Source organism: Canis lupus, chromosome 11, assembly GCF_011100685.1.
Source record: "Canis lupus familiaris isolate Mischka breed German Shepherd chromosome 11, alternate assembly UU_Cfam_GSD_1.0, whole genome shotgun sequence".
Classification (NCBI taxonomy): domain Eukaryota; kingdom Metazoa; phylum Chordata; class Mammalia; order Carnivora; family Canidae; genus Canis; species Canis lupus.
Genome location: NC_049232.1, coordinates 57,582,540 through 57,604,381, shown reverse-complemented (window position 1 = coordinate 57,604,381; position 21,842 = coordinate 57,582,540). Strand labels below are relative to the sequence as shown.

Sequence of the window (21,842 nt, the reverse complement as noted above, 5' to 3'; positions counted from 1 at the left end):
TTTGTATTGTTGAATAGTATTACAGTGCATGGTTATGCCACATTTTATCACATATCCGTTGATAGTCATTTGGTTGTTGCCACTTTTTTTTTAGGTTTTTGTTTTTATTTTTTTAATTTAAATTTTGTTAACATATAGTGCAATATTGGTTTCTGGAGTAGAATTCAGTGATTCATTATTTACATACAACACCTAGTGCTGCTCATCACAACAAGCCCTCTCTTTAATACCCATCACCCATCTAGCCCATCCTTCACCGAGTTTCACTCTTAGGTGTAATGCTATTATGAACATTTGTGAACAAGTTTTTGTGAGGATAAACTTTTTCTAGTTTTGCTTTTAAGCCCTGAAGGTTAAATAATATTGAAAAGGTATTTGAAGTTATATTTTTTCACAGATTATATAAATTATTCCACAAATAAAATTGTCAAATGTTATACTCAGGATGCACATACACCCTGAAAGACCACTTAAAATAGGCAGACTGTGCCTGTTTAGTAGTGTATAAATGCACCTATCAAATGTTTGATTTTTTTTTTTTTTTTTAAGATTTTATTTATTAGACAGAGAGAGACAGAGACAGGCAGAGGGAGGAGCAGGCGCCATGCCGGGAGCATGACGTGGGACTCCATCCTGGGTCTCCAGGATCACTCCCTGGGCTGAAGGCGGCGCTAAACCGCTAAGCCACCGGCTGCCTGATTTTTCTTTTATTCTTTTTTTTTTTAAGATTTTATTTATTTATTCATGAGAGACAGGCAGAGACATAGGCAGAGGGAGGGGCAGGGCTCCCTGTGGGGAGCCCTATGTGGGACTCAATCCCAGGACCCTGGAATCATGACCTGAGCTGAAGGCAGATGTTCAACCACTGAGCCACCCAGGCGCCTGTATAGTAGGCCTTTAAATAGTGATGATAATTTCTGTCACTTTAAATGATAGCATGCCTAAGTCTTCATACAGGTTAATTTCAAAAAGAGAAAATTCTAACTGAAAATTATGTAATGTTTTTATTGAGCTAAATCTGTCTTAAGGATAAAATAATGTTTCTGTTCTTAGTAAAAGCTTGGTAACATTTAGAAAAGTACTTATTGAAGCAGTTTCCCCAAAGATTGTCAGTTTATGGTTTTAGTTAGCATGTTTATTTGAAAATGTTAGAATGTGCACATATACTTAAATCCTGTATTTTTATTTTTAGGATTTGCTGTCACAGATGCATCACTACAATGCTGGGGTTAAACAAAGTGCTCTTCTTGGACTTAAAGACCTTTTGTCTCAGTACCCATTTATAATTGATGCACACCTTTCAAACATATTAAGTGAAGTGACTGCTGTGTTTACAGATAAAGATGCTAATGTACGATTAGCAGCAGTTCAACTTCTTCAATTCCTGGCCCCCAAAATACGAGCTGAACAAATTTCTCCATTTTTTCCTTTGGTAAGTGCCCATCTCTCTAGTGCCATGACTCACATTACTGAAGGAATTCAGGAGGACTCTTTAAAAGTTTTGGACATTCTGCTGGAACAGTACCCAGCCTTAATTACTGGCCGTAGCAGTATATTGCTTAAGAATTTTGTAGAACTTATTTCTCATCAGCAGCTGTCTAAAGGACTAATAAATAGAGACAGATCCCAGTCCTGGATACTTTCTGTAAATCCTAATCGGAGACTCACTTCTCAGCAATGGAGGCTGAAAGTCTTAGTGAGACTCAGTAAATTCCTTCAGGCCTTGGCAGATGGATCCAGTAGGTTGAGAGAAAGTGAAGGACTTCAGGAACAAAAAGAAAATCCCCATGCCACTAGCAACTCCATTTTTATCAACTGGAAGGAACATGCCAACGACCAGCAGCACATCCAGGTTTATGAAAATGGGGGTTCACAGCCAAATGTCAGTTCACAGTTCAGGCTACGGTAAGAAGGATTTCAGTTATGTCCACACTCAGTTTTCCTGTATTGAATTTTAACTGCTGACCATTGATGGCTAATGGTGGGAAGATATGCAGTTGTCTTTTATAGTTTTCATATAGTTACTCATGATTTGATTTTTATTTACTGATGGGAGGAGTCATTTGAAAGTATTAATTTATTCATTTCTAGCAAAGCCTAATGAGAAGTAAAACTTGATAGTCTCGGCTTTGTCATTTAGAATTTTATTTTCTTACTGGTCTTAATCAATGTAATTATCAATTCAGGGAACTTCATTTTTACTGGTACTTTTCACTTAATATTTAAATTAAACAAGGAATAATATTTTTTGCTCATTAATTTTTTTTTTATTCTTACCCTTCCTTATTAGATACCTGGTTGGAGGACTAGGCAGTGTGGATGAAGGCCTCTCATCTACTGAAAACTTGAAAGGATTTATTGAGATAATAATTCCATTGCTGATTGAATGCTGGATTGAAGCTGTGCCTCCACAACTAGCTGCTTCTATTGGAAATGGTATAGAGCGAGAACCTCTGCAGGTCATGCAGCAAGTTCTTAATATTATTTCCCTTCTGTGGAAACTCTCTAAACAACATGATGAAACTCATAAATTGGTGAGAACTTAATGGGTTCTTTATATTCTCAGTAATGTCTTTTATCATAAATGGGCAGATTAGAAATCAGCATTGGTTATGCATTTTCTAAAACATTCCATAGTCTAACTATAAACTTGTTTCTTGCTTTTGCCCCAAACTGCAAATTAAAATAGTTTGTGCGATTCTCTGAATAGTTTTAACTTATGTGAAATGTATACGTTTTTTTGAAAAAGATTTTATTTATTTAGAGAGTGTCTGAGTTGGGGGGGGGGGACGGAGGGAGGGGCAGAGGAAGAGAGAGAATCAGCGCTGATCCTGAATGTGAGGCTTTGTGGGGCTTAGTGCAGGGCTCATTCCAACAACCCTGAGTTTATAACCTGAGCTGAAATCAAGAGTTGCTTAACCAACTGAGCCACCCAAGTGCTCTGTGAAATGCATAACTTAATGAGCTTTTTTTTTTAATGACCTTAGTTTCATTTGCTTTTATTAGATATAATTCACAGTAGTGTTACAATGTATTGTTTATGGCAGGTTGATTGTGTAGGAACATTCTACTTTCTGGAGGTCTTTTGTGAGATTAAAAATGTTGCTTTTTTAAGTACTTTCTTCCAGTGTGTGCCACATTGCCAAATTTAGCAGAAATGGACCACAGCAAAGATCTCATAACCAATCCTGAGTTGTTTTTAAACTACTGTGATTGATTGATTTTTTTTTTTTAATATTTTACTTATTCATGAGAGACAGAGACAGAGAGAGAGGGAGAGGCAGAGACACAGGCAGAGGGAGAAGCAGGCTCCATGCAGGGAGCCTGATGTGGGACTCGATCTCGGGACTCTAGGATCATGCCCTGGGCCAAAGGCAGGCGCTAAACTGCTGAGCCACTCAGGGATCCCTAACTACTGTGATTTATTTTTTTCTTTTCTTCTTTTCTTTTCTTTTCTTTTCTTTTCTTTTCTTTTCTTTTCTTTTCATTTCATTTCATTTTATTTTATTTTATTTTATTTTATTTTATATTTATTTTATTTAGTAATTTAATTTATTTTATTTTTTAAATTTTACTTATTTATTTTGTTTTGTTTTATTTTATGATTATTTATTTATTTATTCATGAGAGACAGAGAGGCAGAGACACAGGCAGAGAGAGAAGCAGGTTCCATGTAGGGAGCCCAATGCGGGACTTGATCCTGGGACTCTAGGTTCACAGCCTGGGCCAAAGACTGGCACCAAACCACTGAGCCACCCAGGGATCCCCCAAACTACTGTGATTTAAAGCAGAAGCTACATAGAGACTTGATTAGTGCATGCTCTTGTTTTCTCTTGAAAAGGGATAGGTTCAGAAAACATTTGTAAAAGTTACCCTTACTATATATGTAGGTAAACTGTAGTTGTAGGTATGATGTTTGTGAAATTAACCTAAGATTCTAAGTCTATAGCAGTTTTTTACTAAAACTGATAGTAAAGACATGATTAAATCTGTGGTGATTAAATTATCTACTGTTTGGGAGAGAATTGAATGGTGGCAGCTTTTTTATAGTGCCATAATATATAGTTAATAGTTTAAGTAAGGAAGAACAAGTTCTGAGATTGGTGTTAAATTAATGTGATAGCACACTTAAAGAGGGCATCTACAGGAACAATATTTTAAAGCTTGAAGCATCTAGTTTTAGAATTCCTGCAAGGATTTTTGGCTAGGCAGGTATAATCTTTGAAGTTGCCTACATATGTACACAATTGACAATGCAATTTTTTGGTTTTATTTCAAGCTAAAGTTTAGGATGAATTAATAGGCCACATAAGTTGAGGTTAAATTAAAAATCATATTTGATAATCTTGAAAAGCATTATGGAACCATACTAAAGTATGTGTTTTAAGAGCTTGCTCTAGCACTATTAACTCATTACCCATCATCTGTAGGGTTGATATATGAATTGCTTTTTCAGATAGTGTGGCACTTTATTGACTGTAGTTTTGAGCATGTCTCATGATTTATTGAATACATTGGCAGGAAATTGATTAGGATTGGGGTAGATTGTGTGTGTGTGTGGTTTTTTTTTTTTTTTTTAAGATTTTATTTATTTATTCATAAGAGACACACAGAGAGAGGCAGAGACATAGGGAGAGAGAGCAGGCTCCTCAAGGGGAGTCCGATGTGGGACTCAATCCCGGGACTCTGGGACCATGCCCCGAGCCAAAGGCAGATGCTCAACCACTGAGCCACCCAGGCGTCCCTGGGGGCAGATTTTGATTTTATGAAAGCATAGTTTACTGTCTTTATGGCAGTCTGTGATGTAGACAGGTGACAGTAATAATGCATACAGCTTTTTAGAGAATTGTATGTTATTTGCACTCTTGAATGGGTTTATCTGAACCTGTGATAGAAAGTAAAAGTAATGATATCAATATAAATCTTAAGTACTAGTCTTTCCTTCAGTTTTAGAAGGCTAAGAAGTAAAGATTCTGGGCATTTTTGGTGTTTGATGACATATAGTCACTGATTAAGTATTGTTATTCCTTTAGTAATAGTACTTGTAACTTGATAGAATGGTAGGACCAAATGCAAATTCATTGTGTTAGTTTTTTTTTTTTTTTTAATTATTAATTTATTTATGATAGTCACACAGAGAGAGAGAGGCAGAGACATAGGCAGAGGGAGAAGCAGGCTCCATGCACCGGGAGCCCGACGTGGGATTCAATCCCGGGTCTCCAGGATCGCGCCCTGGGCCAAAGGCAGGTGCCAAACCGCTGCGCCACCCAGGGATCCCCATTGTGTTAGTTTTATATCATTCACTAACATTCAGATAACATTGTCAAAGGACCTAAGTACTGCCTTAATTTTTTTTTTTTTTTAGATTTTATTTATTCATGAGACACACACACACACACACACACACACACACAAACAGAGGCAGAGACAGGCAGAGAGAGAAGCAGGCTCCATGCAGGAAGCCCGACATGGGACTTGATCCTGAGACTCCAGGATCACGCCCTGGGCAGAAGGCCGGTGCTCAACCACTGAGCCACCCAGGGATCCCTACTGCCTTAATTTTATGGATATTTAAAGTTGTATGCTTTAGAACTATTCTGTGCTAATCTAATACGACTGTTATTTATTAGCAGTTCATTAAAGCAGGACATAAAGTTCAGAAGACTGTTTTGCATAGACCATTGAAGGCAACATAGAATACTAAATTGGGCTACTGTTTAAAATTCAAATAAACTGAAGGAAATTTAGTTCAAATAGAAACAGTATTTAAGAACATGCACTGGTAGAATTCTCTTATTTACCTTGGCAAATGTGTTAATGTTGAACTGTAATAACTGAATAAGGGAAGATCCATTATTTTAGAGACAAAATATGAATATGTATATGAGTTGTACAAGGTGAAATTAAAATGCATTAATTTATTTTTTATTAACATTCTCACTGTTCCCCTCTCTCGCTGACCTTCAGTTATAGCTTAGTAGTTAAGGTATTGGGTGGTTTGTAACAGCTCAAACTTTAAAGGAGGGATGAAATGGCATTCGTTGGCCTTAAATGCTACTGTGTTCTACAAGCTGGATTCAAACTCTTCTCTCAGAAAAGGTATAGGTATTTTGTTGGTAAATTGGCATCTAGATTAGGTGCAGTCTTAGGATAACTTTGCTTTTAGGTTTTGCTTAATGTCTTTATTTGCTGCATAGTTGAGGAACTTCATTTTTATGCAAGTATTTTTTAAAAAACCTTTTTAGAGGGCAGCCTGGGTGGCTCAGCGGTTTAGCACCGCCTTCAGTCCAGAATGTGATTCCCCTCCCCCCCCCATCGAGTTCCACATCAGAGTCCCTGCATGGAGCCTGCTTCTCCCTTTGTCTGTGTCTCTGCCTCTTTCTCATGAATAAATAAATAAAATATTTAAAAAAAAAAACTTTTTAGAAATCTGAACTCTCTGATCTTTGCTTTGAAATCTCAGGGTACATTAAATTTTATTTGTGGTGGTTGAGTACTCGTCCTTACTGAGGTTGCTTATTTCTGATATGCCATGTGTATCCTTAAAGTATAGCTAGTTTTAAAAGTGAAATACAATTTAACATTAACTTTTTAATTTACTTTGGATTTTGGGATCCTGTATTAATAAGCTCTGGGTCAATATTATAATTACTATAGAAATTTTGTTGGAGCTTAACTTTATTTTTTAATGCTACTTTTAGTTTGTGTCTTTCATTGCTGATGTCTTTTTTCCGTGAAGATTAGAATTTGTGAAGATGGGAATCCCTGGGTGGCTCAGCGGTTAAGTGCCTGCCTTCAGCCCAGGGCATGATCCTGGAGTTCCAGGATCGAATCCCACATCAGGGCTCCTTGCATGGAGCCTGCTTCTCCCTCTGCTTCTCTCTCTCGCTGTGTCTCTCATGAATAAATAAATGAATCTTTAAAAAAAATAATAAAGAATTTGTGAAGAATAGTCAGATGCAATATAGGATTTGTTGAGCATCTATAGATGCTTTATAGGAGCTACTTAAGTTAATTAAAATTCAGTTCCTTTAAAAAAAAATTCAGTTCCTTAGTCATACTAGCCACATTTCAGGTGCTCAGTAGGTGCATGTAGCTAGTGGCTGCTGTATTAGACAACACAGATGAAGAACAATTTCATCCATCATTACAGGGTTGCTTGCCCTTAATAGTACTTAACCTTCTGGTGGGGTTGATGGATGTAAGCAAATACATAATGCCAGTACTAAGAAGAAAGATGAAAGTAAAGCAGGGTAAAGAGAGAAAAGTGCTGGAACAGAATGAGCGGGAGCTATTTTAAATAACTGGTCTGGAAGTGCTTTCATGACTTGAATGGCACTGAAGTTAAAGGAGCAAGTCTTGTAAAAGACCTTGTAGGAAGAACCTTCCAGGCAGAGGGAATAGCAGGTGTAAAGCCCCTGAAGTGAGAACAGATTTGACATTTTTGAGGAATGGCAGGAAACCTGGGCAAATAAGGTACTAGGAGAATGATAGAAGATGAGTCAGAAAAGGTGACACTGGCCAGATATTTGGGACCCCATGGTCCATGGTAATAAGTTTGGATTTTAACCTGAGTGTGGTGAAAGGACAGTGGAGGATTTTCAGCAGGGAAGTAGCATGATTTGAATTATATTTATTTAACTTTAATATGTTGAATTTGCAAATGGGACACAAGTGAATTTCCCTGTAGTCAGTATCCAGCTCTTGCAAAACAGTGGAGCCCAAACTCACGCAATCTATTCTATGAATGACTGGTCCTGCCCTATATACACCTTTAATCCCTTTTTTCCTTTCTGTATTATTATGAAGCACGGTTTATATTTTAAAAGATCACTCTGGCTGCTCTGTAGAGAATTGACTTTTGAGGAGGGCAAGAGGAAAGTGGGGAGACCAATTAGGAGGCTATTGCAGTAATCTAGGTATGAATGGTTGATTGGAGTAGAATGATAACTAATGGTTGAAGCTATGAGAAGTAATTGGATTCTGATAAAGCCAGTGGGACTACTGATGTGCATAGTGAAGGAAAAAGCAGCAAGGATGGTTGATGCCTGTGTTAAGGTCCAAATGACAGTGTGACTGCTAGTGAGGAGAGTTTAATTTATTCATGTTAACTTATTTTTTTTTTTAAGATTTATTTATTAGAGAGAGCACACATGTGCACATGCACACACATAAGGGGTGAGGGTGAGGAGCAGTAGAGGGAGAGAGAAACCCAAGCAGACTCTCTGTTGAGTGCAGAACGCGATGTGGGGTCATTTAGTCTCATGATGCTTGAGATCACGACCTAAGCCGAAACCAAGAGTCAGGCACTTAACTGACTGTACCACCCAAGTGTCTCTATTCATGTTAAATTTAAGATGCCTGTTAGAAGTCCAAGAGGACATGTTAAGTAAATTATAGATTAGCACAAAGAGAAGAATCCAGTTAAAGATCCTAAGGTGCTCTTGGATGACCCGTTATTTTAAACACCTCAAATCCCACATCTCAAGAAACCGTTCAATCCCTGGCAAAGTGGAATGGTTGGTTCTCTGGATAGGAGGAAATAAGAGTGTTGTAATCTGGAATTAGAGTTTTAAATAGGAAAGACAGATTCATGAGTACTGTAAGAATTAAAGAGAAGTGCATTGCTTTGTGACAGTGTTAAATACCTTTAATTGGAAATAATAGAATTGCTGGGAAGTAGAATTATTGTATAAACAGAACATTAGGTAGAAGATCTTCTGATGTATTTTACAGATAACTGTACTAGTGGTTGAATTTAAGAATTTTCTTATATCTTATTTACTTTTTCTTCTTTTTCTTAAACAGTAGATAAAAGGCAAGTAAAGGTAACTATTAAGCACTGAAAAGATCTGTGGGTAAGAATTGGATGCCCTAATATTTTATTCTGATTTTAAAATTTACATCTGCTATCACGAGCAAAAGATGTATAATGGTAAATTTATAGTTGAAGATTAACAAGTAGTCAAATTTCTGCTTAAATTTGGTTATTTTAAATGTTTTGTGTAGATTTTCTAATCTTTGCTTATTTTAATAGGAGTCGTGGCTTCGAAAGAATTATCTTATTGATTTCAAACACCATTTTATGAGTCACTTTCCATATGCCTTAAAAGAAATAACCAAGCACAAAAGGAAAGAGACAAATAAAAGGTATTGTGATTCTTTCCACTGTATAGACTGGATTTATTTTTTTAGCCTGAAATTATTAAAAATATTTAGCCTTAAAGTGGAACTTTCTACACTGTGAGGGGTTCATATCTAAATTTTGTGAAATAGAAATTAAAGTAGCAATAGTATGGCTGATCTTGAACAAGTCACTTTAAGCTTTGAGACTCATTTTTATTTATTTTAATTAAAAATATATAATGGATATTTTATATAAAGTGAGCATCAGGTATCAAATTATATAAATATAAATTTAATAAAATTTGTTGAGGTGGGTCATTTATTTGGGAGAGGTACTAGGTAATCTCTGAGATCATCTTAAAGGTCATCTAGTTGTATCATTTATATGTGAGAAAACTGGCAGTGAAACTAATATCAGGAAAAGGAATAATTGGAGAAAAATAGTTTTCTAAAACAAAGGCTTACAGATGAAAAGATGGAGTTTAAAATTGTAAGCTTGGAAATTTTAAAATATTTACCTCAAGTGAGTGCAAATAAATGTAAAAACAAGTTATCAAATAACATTTTCTTCTTGAGGTGGGCCTGTAGTTAAGTGCCTTCTGAAAAGCACTTTATCCTTTCATTTATCAGTGGATAGTTGGATTGCTTCCACAGTTTGGCTATTGTAAATAATGGTGCAGTAAATATGGGGTGCGTGTATCTCTGAATTAGTGTTTCTGTATTTTTGGTGTAAATACCCAGAAGTGTGATTCCTAGATCACAGGGAGGTTCTAGTTTTCATTTTTTCAGCAACCTCCATATTATTTTCCATAGTGGTTACACCAATTTGCATTCCTACCAATAATAAATGAGTACTCCTTTTTCTCTACATCCTCACCAGTGCTTCTTTCTTGTGTTTTTGATTTTAGCCATTCTGACAGGGGTGAAGTGATATTTCATTGTCGTGTTGACTGGGATTTCTCTAATGATGAGTGATGTTGAGCATCTTTTTGTGTGTGTTGGCCATCTAATGTCTTTGGAGAAATGTTTGTTCATGTTTTGCATTTTTAAGTGGATTATTTATTTTTTAGGTATTGATTGTATCAGTTCTTTATATATTTTGGATAGTGACTCTTTATTGGATATGTCACTTGCAGATATCTTCTCCCATTCTGTAGGTTGCTTTTTAATTTTGTAAATTGTTGTGTTTTCTGTTCAGAAGCTTTATTTTGATGTAGTCTCCATGTAGTTTACTTTTATTTCCTTTGCTTCAGGAGACATATCTAGAAAAACGTTGGTACAGCCAATGTCAGGTTACTGCCTGTGCTCTCTTCAAGGATTTTTATGGTTTCCGGTCTCACGTTTAGGCCTTCAATCCATTTTGAGTTTATTTTTGTGTATGGTGTGAAAAAGTGGTCCAGTTTCATTCTTTTGCATGCAGCTCTGCAGTTTTTCCAACACCATTTTTTTTTTTTTAAGATTTATTTATTTATTCATGAGAGAGAAAGAAACAGACAGGCAGAGGCAGTCCCTGCATGGAGCCTGCTACGGGACTCGATCCCAGTTCTCCAGGATCAGGCCCTGGGCTGAAGGCGACGCTAAACTGCTGAGCCACCCAGGCATCCCTCCAACACCATTTGTTGAAGAGACTCGTTCCCATTGTATATTCCTTCCTCCTTTATCAAGGATTAATTGACCATATAATTGTGAGTTTATTTCTGGATTTTCTGTTCAGTTCCATTGATCTCTGTGTCTATTTTTATGCCAGTACCATACTGTTGTACTACTGCTTTGGAATATAACTGGAATTGGGATACCTCTAGGTTTGTTTGTTTTTTTTTTTTTTTTTTTCAAGATTGCTCTGGCTGTTCTAGGTCTTTTGTGATTCCATACAAATTTTAGGATAGTTCCAGTTCTGTGAAAAATACTGTTGATATTTTGATAGGGGTTGCATTAAATCTGTAGATTGCTTTGTGTAGTATAGACATTTTAACTATTTATTCTTCCAACCCATGGGCATGGGATGTCTTTCCATTTTTTTTGTGTGTTGTCTTGAATTTCTTTCATCTGATTTTAAAGTTTTCAGAGTACAAGTGTTTCACTTCTAGATACTTTATTGTTTGGTGCAATTATAAATGAGATTGTTTTCTTAATTTTACTTTCTGCTTGTTTCATAATTAGTGTATAAGAATGCAACAGAGTTCTATGCATTGATTTTGTATTTTGTGATGTTACTGAATTCATGTATCAGTTTTAGTAGCTTTTTGATGAAGTCTTGAGGATTTTCTAAATGTAATAGGTCATTTGCAAATAGAGTTTTTGTTCTTCCTTACCAATTTGAATGCCTTTTATTTCTTTATGTTGGCTAATTGCTGTGGCTAGGACTTCCATTGCTATGTTGAATAAAGGGGTGATAGAGGGCAGCCATGTTTTGTTTTTGACCTTAGTGGAAAAGGTTACAGTTTTTCACCATTGATAGGATGTTGGGTGTAGATTTTTCACATAAGGCCTTTATTATGTTGAGTTGTGTTTCTTGTAGACCTGCTTTGTTGAGGGTTTTTATTGTGAATGGATCTTGTATTTTGTCAAATGCTTTTTTGCATCTGTTGAAATGATCATACGTGTTTTTTTTTATCCTTTCTCTAATTGATGTGTGATATATCACATTGTTTTGTAAACATGTATTTTTAGTATTTTACTTTTTTAAAGTAGACTCCACACCCAATGTTGGGCTTAAACTCATGACTCCAGGATCAAGAGTCGCACACTCTACCAACTGGGCTCAACAGGTGCCCCTTCTTTTGCGAATATTAAACCAACCATTGCATCCTGGGAATAAATCTCACTTGATTGTAGTATATGATTTTTTTTTCTAATACATTGTTGGATTTGGTTTGCTAATATTTTGTTGAGGATATTTCCGTCTGTATTTACAAGAGATATATCGGCTTATAGTTCTCTTCTTTTGGTGGTATCTTTGTCTGATTTTGGTGTCAGGGTGATACTGTCTTCATGGAATGAATTTGGAAGTTTTCTTTCCTTTTCCTTTTGTATTTTTGGAAATAGTTTGAGAAGGAATATTAACTCTTCTTTAAATGTTTGCTAGAATTTGCTTGTGAAGCTGCCTGGTCTTGGACCTTTGTTGAGAGATTTTTTTTGATTACTGTTTCAATTTCATTGCTGGTGATTGGTCTGATCAGATTTTCTATTTTTCCAGCATTAGTTTTGGTAGGTTATATGTTTTTAGGAATTTATCCATTTCTTCCAAGTTGTTCAACTTGTTGGTATATACGTTTTCATAATACTTTGCTACAATTGTTTGTATCCCTTCCTTCCCTTTCCCTTTCTTTTCATTAGAGAGGGGAGGGAGTACACATAGGGTGGAGAGGGGTGGAGGGAGAAGGAGAGAGAATCCAAAGCAGACTCCACACTCAGTGCAGACAGAGTCCAACACAGATCCCAATTCCACGACCCTGAGACCATGACCCAAGCTGAAATCAAAGAGCTAGATGCTCAACCAACTGAGCCACCCAAGCACCCCTATAATTGTATTTTTGTGGTGTTGGTTGCTGTTTCTCCTTTTTCATTAGTAATTTTATTTGGGTCTGCACACGCTCTCTCTCTCTCTCTCTCTCTCTCTCTCTTTTTTTTTTTTTTTTTTTTGATGAGTCTTGCTGGAAGTTTTTCAGTTTTGTTGATTTTTTTTCCCCCCAAAGAATTATTTCCTGGTTTCATTGATCTGTTTTTTTTTTTAAATTTCTATGCCATTCATATCTGCTCTAATGTTTATTTTTTAAAAGATTATTCATTTATTTATTTAAGACAGAGTGAGCACACGAGGAGGGAGGGGCAGAGGCTGAGGCATAGGGAGAAACAGAAGCAGGGTCCCCGCTGAGAAGGGAGCCCCACACTGGGCTCCATCCCAGTGCCCTGGAATCATGACCTGAGCCAGAGGCAGATACTTAACCAACTGAGCCACCCAGGTGTCCCTGCTCTAATCTTTATTATTTCTTTCTTTTTGCTGGTTTTGGGTTTTGATTGTTCTTTCTCTGGCTTAAGTATAAAGTTAGGCTGTTTATATTAGATTTTTCTTCTTGAGGTGGGCCTGTGTTTCTATAAACTGTCTTCTTAATACCACTGTTTGATGCATCCCAAAGATTTTGAACCTTTGTGTTTTCATTTTCATGTAATTTTTCATGTCTTTGATTTCTTGGTTGACCCATTGTTTACTAGCATGTTATTTAACTTCCATGTATGTGTGTTCTTTTCAGATTTTTTCTTGTGACTGATTTCTGGTTTCATAGCATTGTGGTCAGAAAAGATGCATGGTATGACTTGGGTTTTTTTGAGTTTGTTGAGACTCGTTTTATGGTCTAATATATGATCTATTCTGGAAAATGTTCTGTGTGCATTGAAGATAATGTATATTTTGATGTTTTAGGATGGAATGTTCTGAATATGTCTGTTAAGCTATCTGGTCCAGAGTTTCATTCAAAGTTACTTTGTCCTTGTTGATTTTTCTGTTTGGATGATCTGTCCATTGATGTGAATGGGGTGTTAAAGTCTCTTATTGTTATTGTATTAGTATCGATTATTCCTTTTATGTTTATCATTAACTGATTTATGTATTTGGGTGCTTCCATATTGGGTGCATAGATATTTACAACTTGTTACATCCTCTTGTTGGATTGTCCCCTTTAATTATAGCGCCCTTTGTCTCTTGTTACGATCTTTGTTTTACTTTATATTTTTATTTTTGAAGATTTTATTTACTCATGAGAGACACACAGAGAGGCAGAGACATAGGCAGAGGGAGAAGCAGGCTCCACACAGGGAGCCTGATGTGGGACTGGATCCTGGGACCCTGGGATCATGCCCTGATCCGAAGGCAGACGCTCAGCTGTTGAGCCACCCAGGCGTCCTTCCCCCTTAATATTTCTTTTGGACTGGTTAGTAATTATGAACTACTTTAATTTTTGTTTACTGGGAAACTCTTTTATGTCTTCTATTCTGAATGATAACCTTGCTGGTTGTTGTATTGGCTGCAGATTTTTCTCTTTCAGCACTTTGAATGTATCCTGCCCCATTCCCTTCTGGCCTGCGCAGTTTCTGCTGAAAAATTCACTGATAGCCTTATGTCTCTTGTGTGTTACTGTCTTTTTTTCTCTTGCTATTTTTAAAATTTTGTCTTTATTGCTAGTTTTTGCCATTTTAATTACTGTGTATCTTGGTGTAGATAGCCTTGGATTGAATTTGGTGAGGGGGTAATCTCTGTGGTTCCTGGTCTGGATCTTGGTTTCCTTCCCCAGATGAGAGATGTTTTCAGTTATTCTTTCTTCTGTCTTTTTTTTTTTTTTAATAAAGGTTTTATTTATTTATTCATGGAAGACAGAAAGAGAGGCAGAGACATAGGCAGAGGGAGAAGCAGGCTCCCTGCAGAGAGCCCATGTGGAGCTCCATCTCAGGACCCTGGGGTCACCACCTGAGCCAAAGGCAGATGCTCAACCACTGAGCCACCCAGGTGCCCCAGTTATTATTTCTTCAAATAAATGTTCTTTATCTCTCTCTTTTTTGATCCCTATAATGCAAGTGTTATTATGTTTGATGAAGTCACTGGGTTGCCTAAGACTTTTCTCAATTTGCATAATTTTCTTTCCTTTGCTCGGTTTGTTACTCTCCATTACTCTACCTTCCAGATTGTTAATTCACTTCTTCTGCTTCCTCTAGCCTACTATTTATTCCATTAAGAGTATTTTAAATTTCATTTACTGTGTTCTTGATCTCTGATTGATTCTTTATCTCTGTGTTAATCATCTCTTTGATGTCCTCCACTCTTTTCTCCAGTCCAGGATCTTCATAATCATTATTTTAAATTCTCTATAAGGCGTATTATTTATGTTTGTTTCACTTTGGTCTCTCAGCAAGGGTGAGGCACATTTTAACAAGATGTGTTGGTAGTCTGCTTGTGAAAGTCTGCCACAGCCAAAACTGAGGTCCTGAAATGTGGGTGTCAGGAAATATGGCATTGTAGGGTTTCTCCTGGGCTTCTCAGGGAGGGGCCTGCAGTGCTGAGACTCAGTGTAACTGGGAAGGGCATATCTGCTGAAGGTGGGGGAGGGGTGTGGTAGGGAGTGGAATGTGAGAAAGCTTGGTAGAAGCTAGTTGGGAGTGTTGGCACCACACTGGTTACCACAGGTGGCCTGTTGCAGGTAGCAGGTGTTTTTGCTGGGGGGTGGGAAGGGAAATGGCGCCTGCCGTGTCCTTTGTTCCTATAGTCTACCTGTGATCCCAGCCTCTCTTGGCCATGCTCTGAAATGAGCAAATCACCCTCCCTCCTGTCTGTCCCCTAGAGTTTTCCATGTGCTGGTTCTGCACTATATCTTTGGGGCTATTCCTCTTGTTATCTCTTATCATGGAACTCTGTTTCCTAATGCCTTCTGGGCTCTCACAGAGTTTTAAAATTCTAGGCTTTAAGTCCTGCTGGTTTTTGAGAACTCAAAAAATTCAGCCCTTCTCACTTTCAAAGGCAAATATTCCATCCTCCCTGTTCATGGACTTCCCAGTGTGTAAGTATTTTCTACCCTTCTCCATGCCACGAGCTCCCTCTCCATTGTGTCAAACAGCCATGTGTCTTCACCTTTCCCGTCTTCTTTCATGTCCCTTCCTTGATTTTAGTTGTGGAATTTGTCCTGCCAGTCTTCAGGTGGTTTCCTGGGTAATACATGGCTATGGGTGTTTTCTAGTTGTATCCCTGGGAGGAAGTGAGCTTGGGGTCTGCCTATTCTGCTGTCTTCCCAGCTGACTTTGCAGTTGTGGAATTTTTAGCAAAAATAGATTGGTAGTGTAACTAGCTTATTCCTCAGAAGATTCCCCAGGGATTCTTTTTTTTTTTTTTTTTTTTTTTTAGAGACTCTGGGCTGCTCTCTTACATCCATAAGGTGCTGCATTGAATATTTAGCAGATAACATGTGGAAGGCAACATTGGCTTCACCCAGTGGTCTTCACACTTACTCCTGTAACCCCACTTAATTTTTGATTTAATGTCTAAAGTTCTTCATCTTCAGTTAAAATACAGAATTACAAAGGATATTACTTTTATTGTTGTAGAATATATCTAACATGAAATTTGACCTTTTAAATCATTTTAAGTGTATTAAGTATATTTACATTGCTATGCAACCATCACCACCATCCGTTTCCAGAACATTTTTCATCTTCCCAAACCAGAAGTCTGTACCCATGAAACAGTAATGGTCCCTTACCACCAGCGCCTGGGAACCAGTATTTTTTTTTTTTTTTTAAGATTTATTTGTTTATTCATGAGAGAGACAGACTGAGAGAGAGAGAGAGAGAGAGGCAGAGACTAGGCAGAGGGAGAAGCAGGCTCCCTCCAGGGAGCCCGACGTGAGACTGGATCCTGGATCACAAGCCAAAGGCAGGTGCCCAACTGCTGGGCCACCCAGGCATCCTGGAACCAGTATTATACTTTTGTCTCTATTAATTTGACTCTTCTAGGTACCTCGTATAAGAACCATAACATATTTTTCCTTTTGTGTTTGGCTTAATTTCACTTTGGAAAATGTCTTCAAGTTTCATTCATATTGTAGCGTGTAGCAGCATTTTTTCCCTTTTTTGAAAATAGATTTTATGTTTTTAGAGCAGTTTTAGTTTGATAGTAAAATTGAGCAGAAAATACAGAATTGTCATGTACTCCTGCTTGTAGAAATCCATAGCTTTCCTCACTGTCAGCATCCTGCACCAGAGTTAAACATTTACAGTTTATGAACCTACACTGACACATCATTTTCATCCTAAATCTATAGTTTATGTTAGAGTTCACTGGTGGTATTACAAATTCGGAGTTTTGACAAACATATGATGACATCTATGTACCATTATTATATTATATAGGATAGTTTCACTCCCCTAAAAATCCTGTTTTCTCCTATTCATCCTTCCCTTTCCCATGTTTTTTTCATGACTTTTTTTAAGTGTTAAGTTCCATTGTATGGAACAGTTTATGTATCACAGTTTATGTGTCACAGTTTATGTATCCACTCACCTACTTACTGAAGATCCTCTTGGTTACTTCCAAGTTTTCCTTCCTTTTTAAGGCTAAACAATACTCCATTGTATGTATATACCATATTTTATCTGTTTATCTGTCAATGGGTGTTTGGGTGGTTTCCATCTTTTGGTTACTGTGAATAATGATGTGAACATTGGTGTTCAGGTGTTCATTTGAGTACCTGCTTTCAATTCTTTCATTTATATTAAAGGCTATAATTTTGTCATTGTAAATACTGACCTTTAAAAAAATGCAGTGTAGTCCTCTCTAAGAAAAGGTTCTTTTTTTTTTTTTTTTTAAGATTCTATTTATTTTAAAGAGTGGGCATGGAGATGCTTGGGTGGCTCAGTGGTTGAGCCTTTGGCTCAGGGTGTGATCCCGGGGTCCTGGGATCAAGTTCCCGCGAGGAGCCTGCTTCTTCTTTTACCTGTGTCTCTGCCTCTTTCTCTGTGTCTCTCATGAATAAATAAATAAAATCTTTAAAAAAGTAAAAGCAAAGAGCAAGTGCGAGCAGGGTGAGGGGCAGAGATTGGAGGGAGAAGATCTCAAGCTGAGCTTAGAGTGTCATGTGGGGCTTGATCTCATGACCCTGAGATCATGACCCAAGATGAAATCAAAGAGTTGGATGCTTAACCAACTGAGCCACCCAGGTGCCCCTAAGAAAACAGTTTTTGTGCTCAAAATGTGTTAGTCTATGGTGATTATTCCAAGTTAATTCTTATATGTACTAGGAACAAATACTATAACTGAACTAACATGAGTTCAATCCTTGGTGGGTTACAGATAGAGATTTCAGATGGAGTTATCATAAAATGGAACATATTTACTGCAGTATGGAGATCATGGGGAATAACTTCCAAAGCCATGTGTCCCTGAGTATGGGTGAGCAGGTTCTTTTTATTTAGGGTTTAGGATGAATATTCAGAAAGGGGACCTCTGTCCATCACATGTAAAGGCATGTGATGTATGTTTGTGCAGACATGCTTAGGAAACATGCCTGTACATGTGTGCTATGTTATGAAGCTTGTGCCCCTCCCAGGGTTTAGACTTTAACATCATAATGAGGCAAACCCTGTCAGGGGAAGAGGTTTTGGGCAAACTCTTAACGGTATAAACTGGATGGAGTCTTGAGCTCCTTATCTTGGATAAGAAATACAGGGCCTTGTTTACTTTTGAAGCAGCACAGGAGTTTCACCGCTGATTTATTGTTTCTGTTATAGTTAGCCTATTTACTGGCCTCTAAGAGACTTAGTTTTTGCATTTCTTTAGTTACCCTTAACTACATTTTTGTATTTTCTTTGTAATTCTGACACTTCCTAGGAAGCTTTGTAAGAAATGTAGTTAGGCTAATAGAGCCAATGGAGCATTGATCAGGGAAAATATGAAAATAGCTGGGGATCCTAAAATGACTTATTTTATGTCATAAAAGCTGTGTCGTGTCTCCTTTTTTTTTTTTTTTTTTTTAAGATTTTTATTTATTCATGAGAGACACAGAAGGCAAAGATGTAGACAGAGGGAGAAGCAGGCTCCTCATAGGGAGCCCGATGTGGACTCGATCCTGGGACTCCGGGATCATGCCCCAAGCCGAAGACAGACACTCAACCGCTAAGCCACCCAGGCATCCCTCTTGTCTTTCTTTTTTCGGGGACCCCAAATCTTTCTGTTTACAGTATAGTTAAGTCTTGCCTTTGGGCTACAAATCAACTTGGGAGAGCAGAAGTTCACTGCTGACAAGAGTAGTCTGCTGTTGGGAAGATTTACTAGTATGCTGGGAAAAGAAGTTTATTTTTCGAGAGGTAATGGAGAGCTTTGATTGATTTGACGAGTTGAGGTTGATTAAGTGCTGGTTGGGTTGTTGGGAATTTACTGCAAAATGTATTAGGAAAAATTGGTTTTCTGATTATGGTAGTGACAAATTTTCTTTTAGAAATTCTATTTGTCTTTAAAAACTGAGCTATATTAAAAAAGCATAGTAAATATTAGTTCAGACAGTACATGAATGACTACATTTTAGAGAAAATTACTACCAAATAGATTTCTTTTTGAGAAACTAAGGACAGAATAGGGGCCAGAGAAAGAGTGCAGCAGGTATTGAGTACTTAAGCAGAATTCAAAAGGAAATTGACTTGCAGTATCATCTGTAGAAGAAATTTGAGCTTCCTATAGTTAAATTGAATAGAAATGTTTGTTAAGGCCAAAAGGAAAGATCATCTGGAACAGTATAAAGTTTATTTGGTAAAAAGGAAGTTTATTGGTATATTGTATATAGAAAATTTTCCTAACTGGTTCAAATAAGGACTCTAACTGAAGAACCAGATCTAATTTTTTTTTTTTTTCAGAATCTGAAATTATTAGGGATGGGTACTCCTTTGGGAGAGACTTATAGTATAAAGGAACAGAACAAATTAGGTTGTGGATGGGGGAGGGAAGCTTACTGGTATATCCTATAAACAGTAGACCATTGTTGCTATTGTGAGACAGTTTGTTATAATTAGCTGCCTTAGTCCTATGTCGTTTATCTTTTTTTTAATAATAAATTTATTTTTTATTGGTGTTCAGTTTACCAACATACAGAATAACACCCAGTGCTCATCCCGTCAAGTGCCCCCCTCAGTGCCCGTCACCCATTCACCCCCACCCCCCGCCCTCCTCCCCTTCCATCACCCCTAGTTCATTTCCCAGAGTTAGGAGTCTTTATGTTCTGTCTCCCTTTCTGATATTTCCCACACATTTCTTCTCCCTTCCCTCATATTCCCTTTCACTATTTATATTCCCAAAATGAATGAGAACATACAATGTTTGTCCTTCTCCAATTGACTTACTTCACTCAGCATAATACCTTCCAGTTCCATCCACGTTGAAGCAAATGGTGGGTATTTGTCATTTCTAATGGCTGAGTAATATTCCATTGTATACATAGACCACATCTTTATCCATTCATCTTTCGATGGACACCGAGGCTCCTTCCACAGTTTGGCTATTGTGGACATTGCTGCTATAAACATCGGGGTGCAGGTGTCCCGGCGTTTCATTGCATCTGAATCTTTGGGGTAAATCCCCAACAGTGCAATTGCTGGGTCGTAGGGCAGGTCTATTTTAACTCTTTGAGGAACCTCCACACAGTTTTCCAGAGTGGCTGCACCAGTTCACATTCCCACCAACAGTGCATCCTCTCCAACATTTGTGGTTTCCTGCCTTGTTAATGTTCCCCATTCTCACTGGTGTGAGGTGGTATCTCATTGTGGTTTTGATTTGTATTTCCCTGATGGCAAGTGATGCAGAGCATTTTCTCATGTGCATGTTGGCCATGTCTGTGTCTTCCTCTGTGAGATTTCTCTTCATGTCTTTTGCCCATTTCATGATTGGATTGTTTGTTTCTTTGGTGTTGAGTTTATTTATTTATTTATTTTTTAAATTTTTATTATTTATGATAGTCACACACAGAGAGAGAGAGAGAGGCAGAGACATAGGCAGAGGGAGAAGCAGGTTCCATGCAGGGAGCCTGACGTGGGATTCGATCCCGGGTCTCCAGGATCGCGCCCTGGGCCAAAGGCAGGTGCCAAACCGCTGCACCACCCAGGGATCCCTGGTGTTGAGTTTAATAAGTTCTTTATAGATTTTGGAAACTAGGCCTTTATCTGATAGGTCATTTGCAAATATCTTCTCCCATTCTGTAGGTTGTCTTTAAGTTTTGTTGACTGTATCCTTTGCTGTGCAAAAGCTTCTTATCTTGATGAAGTCCTAGTAGTTCATTTTTGCTTTTGTTTCTTTTGCCTTCATGGATGTATCTTGCAAGAAGTTACTGTGGCTGAGTTCAAAAAGGGTGTTGCCTGTGTTCTCCTCTAGGATTTTGATGGAATCTTGTCTCACATTTAGATCTTTCATCCATTTTGAGTTTATCTTTGTGTATGGTGCAAGAGAGTGGTCTAGTTTCATTCTTCTGTATGTGGATGTGCAATTTTCCCAGCACCATTTATTGAAGAGACTGTCTTTCTTCCAGTGGATAGTCTTTCCTCCTTTGTCGAATATTAGTTGGCCATAAAGTTGAGGGTCCATTTCTGGGTTCTCTATTCTGCTCCATTGATCTATGTGTCTGTTTTTGTGCCAGTACCACACTGTCTTGATGACCACAGCTTTGTAGTACAACCTGAAATCTGCCACAGTAACTTCTTGCAAGATACATCCAGAAGGCAAAAGAAACAAAAGCAAAAAACTTCAGGATCAATTTATTGATAACTACAAATAGCATGTTGGGATTTTGATTTGAATTGTGTTGAATCTGTAGAGCTGGTTGGGAGGAATGGTTATTCAAGCCACTGGTGTAAAGCAAAATTGGGATTAAGTTTTACCTAAGAGCTATTTTTATTTCTTCTTCACCTTTACCCTGGATAATATATGAAAGTCCCCTTGTTAGTCAGGTCCTGGGCTCTGACCTTTCCCTGTGAGGCTGCTTAAAGGTTACATCAGTTTTGCAGCATTTTCTTTGAAATTGGCAGCTGCCCTAAGGACAAATCCTTGAGTGATAGTATCTTGCTTTTTTCATAGATTTTGGGACCCAGTAAATGTTTATTATCTTCTTAGCTCTTGAATACTTCTGAGGTTTTTAAAAATGATTTCATCTAGTTTTAAAGTTGTTTGGAGGAAGAGGATTAGTTCTAATTAGCTACAT

The 21,842-nt window shown here is 37.5% G+C and overlaps 1 protein-coding gene across 1 annotated transcript in view; it reads left to right on the top strand.

Annotated features, from left to right (window-relative positions):
• The window catches only part of TEX10 (testis expressed 10), a 64,006-nt gene that overhangs the window by 6,129 nt on the left and 36,035 nt on the right, over window positions 1-21,842 (top strand). The window contains exons 3-5 of the mRNA XM_038552932.1: window positions 1,193-1,905; window positions 2,291-2,534; window positions 9,038-9,150. Of these exons, the coding sequence (XP_038408860.1) occupies window positions 1,193-1,905; window positions 2,291-2,534; window positions 9,038-9,150 (1,070 nt within the window). The remainder of the gene's footprint in view (window positions 1-1,192; window positions 1,906-2,290; window positions 2,535-9,037; window positions 9,151-21,842) is intronic.